A 9,844-nucleotide genomic window follows, 5' to 3' on the forward strand; every position below is an offset into this window, starting at 1 on the left:
CATGATATAATAAGAACAATCATGATTTAAATGTAACTAATTTTTTAGAATACACTTACGTCCAAAATAATGGGTGTTGTGATGGAACGGATTGAAGTGTATTGCGATATGATCCGAAGACTCGAGGCACTCTAGAATTACACATTTAAATCTCCGTTACGAATCATTATAAAGCAAAACTTAGTGACGTATGTATTTGCAAGGCGTAAAGACATATTGTACCTTGTCTTCTGAACCGCCTAAATATAGTCCCAATTATTTTGCCATAATCCTCCTTAGCCAACGCCCAGCGGAGTGCATTTTTGTTTAGTAGGTCACCACAAACTTTAATGATATGTAAAGACCCCCTACGACATTGATTTTGGTAAGAATAGGTTAGTAATATATATAGATTTGATATATACAATTAATGGAATATACCTAGCATCCATTGTAACAATCTTTCTGAAAGGACCCCACATTGTGCGATGAATTGTATCCAAGTGGACAACAATAGTCATAATGTCTACAAAAATAACAATTTATAATTGGATTAATACTGAATTTTGTGTAAACGATATTTTAATAATTTTAAGAGATCGATATATACTTACCGACTAAAGTCCTGTTTGGCAACTCGGCAATATCAGCAAGGTTCAAGAATATATGTTTTGGGAATGGCGCCATTTGAATTGGAACAGTGTATGACTCCACGATAGTTTGTTGATTGAGATATAATTCCATGGGACCATTTAGATGTCGAAAAATAAATTCACCCGGACCATTTAGACCAAACTTTACGTTATGCATCTTGTAAACGTGCTTTTCATGGAGCAAATTGTCGAAATGTTTGACTGTCTCATACAAATATGTTATGGCCTTGATCTTGGCTCCCTAATAGTATTTCAGTAAGAGAAGAGGCGATGGTATGAAGATGGAGGGCAGAGCCGGGATGAGGGGGATGGGGAGGGAGAGGTAGTGCAGTGGTGGGGACGGAGAGAGACGAGAGGGAGGGGAGAGGGCGGTGACGTCGGTTCCAGAGGGAGTACCTTGGGCGGGGATGAGAGAGGAAGGCACGAAGAGGAGAGACGGTGTGAGGAGAGGCAGTGACATGGGACCCATTTGCACGGTTGGGGATGGTTGCACTTGCTGCCTTAATAAGTAATAAATATTAGCTTATATTTAACCCTTTGGTCCGTTGGTTACTTCTTTTTTTGTTCAAAGGCCATGGAGTGGAGTAGTGGACTAAGAGAAATTCAAAACTTCATCTAATAATGCTAATTCCGTTTGAAAAAATTATGATATTCTGTTTTCTAAGTATTTTCTTTTCTTTATCTTATAATAAAATAAAAAACAAATAAGTAATCTGATATTATGGGTATTTAAACCCTTATACTTCACTAATAAACAAATACTCTCACCACTAAAGAATCTTGACAAGTCGATGGTCCAACTAATCAAACTTTAAATGTAAACCATGAACAAATTTATCCTATCTAATAAAAACGTATCTCCAAGTTGTATACATGTACTTGCTCAATCATCGATAAGAGCTCTCATGTGAAAGATCTAGAGAGGTCTTTGTCATAATCATCAACAGACATATGAATTCTTAACAGTTAACATGGCAACAATAAACTCTTTATCAATTTGCTGACTTTGATTAGACATTAAAATTATATATTTTCATCGATCCTCAAAGAAAGTCATAGAAATCAATATTCAACGACCAACACATGAACAATATAAAATAAAAGTTATGACACATTTACAAGTTAATATTTGTGTGCCTTATAACATGATCAAAAACCTATCAGGCTTGTATACTTAATAGGACAATCTCATATTATTGCCTATGTTGCTTATGTTATGGATGTCGTTGTAAAATAAATTAGAGATATTATTTTTGATGAAAAAGATAAAATATAAATAGATATATAACATCCACATCTTTGATTTTTACTAACTTTGATGATGTTTTTTAGAAACATGTCCCGTGTAGTCATTTATGTTGGTGCAACTATGCAATTAAACGATCTAGTGCATCCTATTAAAATCCAACAACGAGTGATATTTTAGGTGGAAGGGGTTGAATTGTAAAATAAATACTAGGTTTCAGGTGGAATGAGTTAAATTTAAAATAACAGTCACCGTTGGATGCACTAAATTGCTTGATTACACGGTTGCACCAACATGACTGATTGTGCACGATATGTTCTTTTTTACATTTAACCTATCATCGATGGATTTTAATTGGATGCACTAGATCGTTTGGTGGCACGGTTACACAAAAAAACTGATTGCACAGGATATATTATTACTCTCTCCCTCCACCCCTGGTTGAGGCGGATTTGATCGAATACTAAATTTTCAGCAAAAAAAAATTATGAACTTGTAACAATTAATTGCTACCTCATCACTGTATGCCTGATTCTCATCCTTTGCAGAGTTTTCATATAAGGGAGGAGTAGCTACTGATCTCCAGTTGGCACCAGCAGTTTGTACCAATGTAACAAAAAGTCCAGAATATCAGCTATCTCAGTCATCAGTGTGTGCCTAATGCCCTAATTCTCTACCTATAGCTTCACTCAGCAATGATCATCATACTCATGGGCATCAGTAGAAGTCAACTTTAGCTCTGCATGTTGATCTGAATTCTCATCAGTGGAGATCTCCACCTGAGCAATATGTTGGCTTGAACTCTCACCAGTACCACTGCAGCTATCTCTCTGGGCAATTTGTTGACCTGAACTCTCAGTAGTTGGGCGCTGTACCAGTGCAGTCTGCTGACAACATCTCTCATCAATAGAAGGAACAGGAGGACCATCGCGACGGTGGGGATAGATGATGTCATAGTGAGCGTTTGTGTAGAGCACGGTCACACGGGGGACTACATGAACATGGGGTAGTTGACGACGATGACTAGACCAACATGTACTTGTTGGCGTATAGTCTTGCGAATCCTCCTGACGATCGTAGAGGTCTTGACCATCTCCTACTTGTAAGAGGTACTCCACTCGCAGCGGCACCCCAAGAGCGGTGACCAATGCTGTCATCTGGACATGATCTGTGAAAACCTTATGCCTGATTACTTCCTGAGAGCACCACTGTTTTTAAAGAGAAAAGTGCAGGTAGAATGAGTGTCAGATTTTCTGGAACGGAAGCACTATCGGCATTCGGCAGTTCAGAACTAAATAATGCAAGGGTCCAAGGGAAAGCGACAGAGATACCTACTTCTCTGAGAGTGTCATATTCATCGAGCTCGGGTATAAGTGGTTCAAACTCTTCACTGTGCGAATATATCCAGATAGCTGCTACCAATCTGAGGAAAGCAAAAACTGGCCAACAAAACGTATTGGAACAATGTATTAGGATGAAATGGAGAAAGGAATGCTTGGTTCAAGAGGGGTGGTGTTTCACTCACTGTTGTCTGGCCTGCCACAACCGCTGAAGAACTTGAGAAGTTTCTGTTTGCTGTAGCTGAAAAATGACACATGTTCAATAAAATAGGTGAAAACGCGTTGCCAGCAACACTTCGATGGAATCACGGAAAATCAAATAATATCAGAAACCTATCGGTCGTCAGTACATTCTTCCATCTGTTGTGTCTTTTCCATCTCATTACTTTCTTTATCAACGTCTTAAATGCCTGAAAGAATCAGATTGTCACTGTATACAGCAACAATGCTTACACAATACTGATCACTTATAACAAAGGCATGAGCAAGTATGACCATGATAACACTTGTCTGAGAACCTTCAGCCAAAGAACACCGATTACATGGTAAGTAATTGAAAAAAAAATGTTTTAATAGAGAAGTGTGAAAGGAAACATTTGTGATTGAATCAGATGAACACACAAAACAGCTTGGGTGCATTATCTCGGGGAAGTAGAAGCATGAGTTATTTATTACTAAATAACTGTAAATATTACTCATCAGTGCTGTTATATGAAATTGATCTTATTTCAACATGTATTCATATGTTATATTTTCAAAAAAAAAACAAATCTGTATCAATGTCAAGAGGTAAAATTGTGATGGCATGCCAATACACCACTAATGTGAAACAATGTGCATATCCTGCAAATGATAAAAGAAAAAAAACAGTGAGATGCCAAATCCAGATTGCAACTGGATGAACTTGAACAAAATCATCCCTCAAGCATGTTTATCTCAGAAATTCCAAATGTGGATAAGGTGTAACCTTACTTTGTGTCTCAGGGAAAATTCGGAGTTCCACTCAAGGTGCGCATGATGCCTAGCCACTCCTTCAACAGCAGCAAGAAGACGGTGTTCCTCGTGTGTATCCTGCCTATCAAGAACTTGCTCCTGTTTGATAGTTGCACAAACTAGGGTGTTAACCCCTGAACATGAAACTTGTTCTAAGGAAAATGGAGGACACTTACGAGGTAGGAAAACATGAAGCTCCTGTAGAAACAGTCTCCATCTCCATGCACTGGCCTAAATTCAGAATAGGCACGACGAAGGTTCAGTACATTTGAATGAAATATTACTCCTCGTCCAGCATCCGTTTCCATGAGGTTGTAATGCTCAATGATCCCGGTCATAGGGATTGTCTGCACGAAACACAAGCACAAAGGAATTCAAACCATAATGATCTGAACCAGAGAACGATAAAACTAAAAACAGATTGGTATGTCATTTATGCTTTTCAGGATTCCATATTTTAAGTAATGATTATACCACTAATGACTTCACTGATGTTGAGTGGTTGTTATTCAGTGAAATAAGAAACTAAGGCTGATAATGTCCAATCACAATCTGATTGTATCAATTAGAAGAAGTCACATAAATAGTATATGGAGTCAAACCTGGTGATTCACATGGGGTATGATTACTGTAGAATCTGAATTGAAGTTGTGCATTTGCCTTCCTATCCAGTCCAAAAACTATTCCATAGAAAATGGATTAAAATTCACATTTTTTGCAAGATTTAGCACCAATGAATTAACACTAAGTTCCAATATACAAGGAAACGATGGAAAAGATAATGGAACTTGTCAAAAACAATAGTAAAGAAATATCGAAGGACTTATGTATTGTCCTTGTTGGCTTGTTGCCAATGATATAGTATGTAAAACACTGTATTTAAGGCGTCGCTAGGCGACGCCGAGGCGTCGAGGTGATGGGAGAAGCAAGGCGTCGCTGGCGCCTAGCCGAGTTCGTGTATGGCGTCCGCCTTGGGCTGAGCTCTGAGGCATCGCCTAGGCGGAGAAGGCGTCCGCTGGACGCCAAAGGCGGTGCTTCAGACGCCATACCAGGGCAAAAAATGGGCACCAACGTCTCCCGCGCGGAGCAGCTCACGCACGCGCGCTCCATAGAGAGAGACCGGAAACGGAATTTCAGTAATACGTGCCAATAACCAGGGGCGGACCTAGAGCTGAGTGAGGTAACATGTCCTGCTCATTTCTATTCTAAACAGTAGAGCCTAAATTTTTACCATGGAGTCTTTTGCTCATATCAACTCCTGCTCTAGCATTTTAGTGCTCTTTATAAGAATACTTTCAGCCATATTTTGTTCTGAGTCCGTCCGTACCAATAACTGAGCTTCCATAACATTTTCTAATACTTTTATTTTTATAGGGTGTTTGAATACGCTAGAACTAATAGTTAGTGGCTAAAATTAGTTGAGACATTCAAACATCATAGTTAATAGTTCACCTATTAGCTATTTTTGGTAAATTAGTTAATAGTTAGATAGCTATTTGTTAAACTATAGGTGTTTGAATGCACTATAACTAACAGTTAGTTGGCTAAAAATTATTAGTGAAATTAGCAAGCTAACAAATAGCTATCTAACTATTAATCAATTTACCAAAAATAACTAATAGTTGAACTATTAGATAGGGTGTTTGGATGTCTCAACTAATTATAGACACTAACTATTGACTCTAATGCATTCACACACCCCTAACAATTTTTAGCAAACTAATTATTAGTTCTAGTGTATTCAAACACCCCTTAGTCTTGGATGCCATACTACACCATTTTTAACAAAATTTGTTGTCATACTTACAGCCCATGTTTGAATGCATTAGAGCTAATAGTTAGCTACTAAATTTAGTTGAATATATCCAAACATTCTAACTAAGAGTTTAACTATTAGCTATTTTTAGTAAATTAGCTAATAGTTAGCTAAATAATTGTTAGCTAGCTAATTTCACTAGTAATTTTTTAGCCAACTAACTATTAGCTCTAGTGTATTCAAACACCCGTTGGTTTCTATGGACTAATTTTTAGTCTCTACATTTTATTCCATTTTAGTCACTAAATTATCAAATCCGAAAACTAAAATAGGGTTTTAATTTCTGCATTTAACAATTTAGGTAAAAAAATAGAATAAGAAAAGAGGGACTAAAAATTAATCCCTAGAAACCAGGCACCCCTTAGTCATCTCAAGATCTCATATGAGCTGTTATGAATCGAAAACATAGAGAAGACATAGATTTAACGTGGAAAACCCTCCAAAGCAAAGGGGAAAAAACACGGGTGTTGGACAGCAACAATCTCACTATTTACTGGATGGATGGTTAAAGATCGCAGGAAATTTACAATAAGATGACTATTTCCTATGAATTACAATTATATTTATAGAAACGAAACACTAAGGTGAGTATTGACTTCTTTAGAATTTGGATCACAAATTCAACACGAGCAAACAAAAGCACAAAGATTCCGATACGATGTCAAAAAAGCAAACGAATATTCAGGACATACCATGTTTGACATGCCACCTTTGAATGTGATCCAGAGACATTTCCTCTGCTGCGCCTACACAGAATTAACATAAAAGTCAAATATTCAAACAAGGGAGTAGCAATCACCAGCATACAAAAATAAGGAATCGCTCATCAGAACATGATCCCAATATTTATACGAATTCAACAGTAAATTGTAAAACATGCCATCACAGTTAAGATAAAATGCAAGCACCTAAACTGCTGCAAGATCGTTGCTAGTCCTAGAAAAAAAAGAAAAACAAATTTCCCCACGGATTCTGCATCTGCAATAGGATGCCGCACAATTTCTTGCCTCCGGTAGTCCGGTATCCTAAATCGTCCCCAGTACCCGCAAGAACGATAGGATTCCAGCTGCCAAATCACAAGAAAGCAGTTTTGCCTCACGAATGCGCTCCAAAGATCCAAGAAACCTTACCTGCTGCCGCTGTTGCATTTCTATCTCCTCCGCCAGGGCCCATTGCTGCTCCATCGACAAGTTGTCGAACGCCGTCTTCGAATCGATATGCCTCGTCACCTTCGGCACCTCCATCATCGCCTCCACCAACGGGCTCTTCCAAGACACTCCAAACCTCCTGTCACCGTCCGCGAGCGTGTTGGCGGACCTCAACTCTTCGGCTTCCTCGTCGGAGACGATGTCGGATGATACCAGGGAGTTGGTTTCCTCGGAGCGGGTCGGGGAAGGCAGTGGGGATGGAGCCAAGACCCCCTTCCCCTTCAGTGCGGCGGCGGCCGCAGAGGGGCTCCCGCTCTCGGCTCCCAATGGCCCATGGGGCCGTTCTTGGAGACCGTCGGTGGACGGAGAGGGTGGCGGCGGCTCTGCAGCTGCGGCGGCGGCGCCGGCGTTGGACTCATCGCGGTGCCTACTACCCGGTTCTTGGATTCGGATGCCGCCGCCTCGGGCCCTTCCTGAACCGGAGGCCATCCTGGCGGGAAAAGCTTATTAATGGGCAGCAGGGCAGGCGACCGGCAGGGATTGATTCGTAAATTCTGAGAGAACACGAGGGAGTGAGGAGAAAAGCGACGAGGGTGACGTTGTTAGATCCGGGACGATGGGAGGTTATTTATCAAATGTTGGAGGGGGGGGGACTTATGGAATGTTCCCTTTTTCCTTCGCTTTACAAAGAAGTTTTGATGCGATGATTTTGCTGAATAATCATAACCTTTAGGGCTAGTTTAGAAAACTCATTTTCCAAGAAATTTTCATTTTTCTAAGAGAAAATAGTTTATTTTTTCTTAGAACTAGCTCGGAAACTTCAACATTTTCGAGATTGGAGGAGATTGAGGGAAAATTAGTTTATTTCTCTTCAAATCTCCTTCAATCTCGAAGTGAATTTGAGTTTCCAACTAGCCCTTGGAAAAATAGAGTTTCCAAACTAACCCTTATTTTCAAAATTCAAAACAAAAAACTTTATCGTGACCTTGAACATGTAAGTGTAGCTTAGAAGACAATTTGCAAAGCCGCTACATTAGAACACCAACATAGCTGCTACAAGTATTAATTAGTATGAATAAAATCTAAGCTATGCCATTCGTCTCACTTTTTATGTCTAATGTTGAATATGAGTATGTATGCTTAACTTATGGAGAAAGGGCGCAACCTAGCTAATGTAGAATTTAATTTTTGTTTTTAGGGCAGGCAGTGGTTTTGGTTGGTGTTGACGCCTTTTCGGAGCGCCAAATACTCAAGAAGAACCGGCGGCGGTGCTCTCTGGTCAGGCGCGGACGGTCCGCGGTACGGAGCCGGACGGTCCGCGACCTGACGCGAGGCGACGGTGCTCTCTGGTCAGGCGCGGACGGTCCACGGCCTGGGCCGGACGGTCCGCGACCTGGTGCAGGAGCTTGGGTCCTCTGCCTGACGACCGGACGGTCCGCGCCCTGAGGCCGGATGGTCCGCGCGTGCGCAGGGGCGGCGGAAGTCGCCGGCGGCAGCCTGGATCTCGCTCCCGGGAGGGACCCCGTCGGGGAGGAGAGATCCTAGGGGTTGTCTAGGCTCGGGCCGGCCGACCTAGACTCCTCCAATCGGCGTAGAGTCGAAGAGAGGCAAAGAATTTGGGGATTGAGAGGCTAAACCTAAACTAGACTAGAACTACTCCTAGGATAAAATGCGAATAAAAGTTGTATTGATTCGATTGTTAATTACAAATCGGCCGTAGACCTCTCTATTTATAGAGGAGGGGGGCTGGACCCTTTACACAACTGATTCCGAGCTAATCCCGTGAATATAGCTAACAACCGTAGCACAAAACTCGGAACCCTAATCTGTTCTGCGCACGCGCGGACCGTCCGGCCCACAGGCGCGGACCGTCCGGACCGCGAACCGTCCGGCCTCAGGGCCGGACCGTTCGCTTGCTCATTTCTGGTTCAAACATATGCCCCCCTGCTTTTTGGTGGAGCTGGGCGAACCAAAAGCAACTAGCTCGATGTGATCACATCGATTCTCTTAGGCATCTTGCCACATACTAGGATGGTACTGTTTGAGGAAACGCCCATTCAAAGCCTTTGGTAAATCCTTGCCTTGTAATGTTTGTAGCAAATAGGCGTTACCAGACATTACATGTTTTACTTTATAAGGACCCTCCCAGCTTGGCGACCATTTCCCAAACTTCTGGTCTTTATTCCTTAGAGACAAGATGGTCTTCCACACCAGATCCCCTACTTGAAATGACTTTGCTTTGACCTTCTTATTGTAGGCCCTGGCTACCATAATCTTGTCCTTTTCTATTGCTCCCAAAGCTATCACCCTCTTGTCGGTCACCTCATCAATATTATCCATCATTGAATTATAATAATCAGTGATAGTTAGATCATTTTGTCTGGCGAACCTGACAGCATTCAAACTTATTTCCACAGGCAATACTGCTTCCTGCCCATATACAAGCTCAAAAGGAGATACTTTAGTAGCACTATGTTTAGATATTCTATGAGCCCATAAAGCTTCGGACAAAATCTTATGCCAATGTTTAGGATTATCAGATATTTTCTTTTTTATCAAATTAATCAATGTCCTATTGCTAGACTCGGCCTGACCATTGGCCTGAGCATAATATGGAGATGAATTAAGCAGCTTAATTCTGTATAATTCAGCAAATTCACGTACCTCCT

At 41.0% G+C, this 9,844-nt stretch overlaps 1 protein-coding gene across 1 annotated transcript; it reads right to left on the minus strand.

Annotated features, from left to right (window-relative positions):
* Positions 1 to 2,407: 2,407 nt before the first annotated feature.
* LOC103627207 (uncharacterized) lies at positions 2,408 to 7,728 on the minus strand. The gene is made up of 9 exons (XM_008647505.4): positions 7,158 to 7,728; positions 6,720 to 6,773; positions 4,814 to 4,891; positions 4,388 to 4,558; positions 4,191 to 4,310; positions 3,552 to 3,628; positions 3,404 to 3,459; positions 3,214 to 3,317; positions 2,408 to 3,086 (listed from the first exon to the last, which is right to left on the minus strand). The coding sequence occupies exons 1-9, from the start codon at positions 7,662 to 7,664 to the stop codon at positions 2,568 to 2,570; spliced, it is 1,686 nt and encodes a 561-aa protein (XP_008645727.1). The 5' UTR covers positions 7,665 to 7,728; the 3' UTR covers positions 2,408 to 2,567.
* Positions 7,729 to 9,844: the final 2,116 nt, after the last annotated feature.

This window comes from Zea mays, chromosome 5 (assembly GCF_902167145.1).
Source record: "Zea mays cultivar B73 chromosome 5, Zm-B73-REFERENCE-NAM-5.0, whole genome shotgun sequence".
Taxonomy (NCBI): Eukaryota; Viridiplantae; Streptophyta; class Magnoliopsida; order Poales; family Poaceae; genus Zea; species Zea mays.

What these genes read in the sequence shown, in the direction of transcription:
- LOC103627207 (XM_008647505.4), bottom strand. Translation starts at nt 7,664, where the DNA reads ATGGCCTCCGGTTCAGGAAGGGCCCGAGGCGGCGGCATCCGAATCCAA. An exon ending in AATTTTCCCTGAGACACAAA is followed by an intron (nt 3,629 to 4,190) that starts GTAAGGTTACAC and finishes TGATTCTTTCAG; the next exon opens with GCATTTAAGACGTTGATAAA. An exon ending in AATGTACTGACGACCGATAG is followed by an intron (nt 3,460 to 3,551) that starts GTTTCTGATATT and finishes GTCATTTTTCAG; the next exon opens with CTACAGCAAACAGAAACTTC.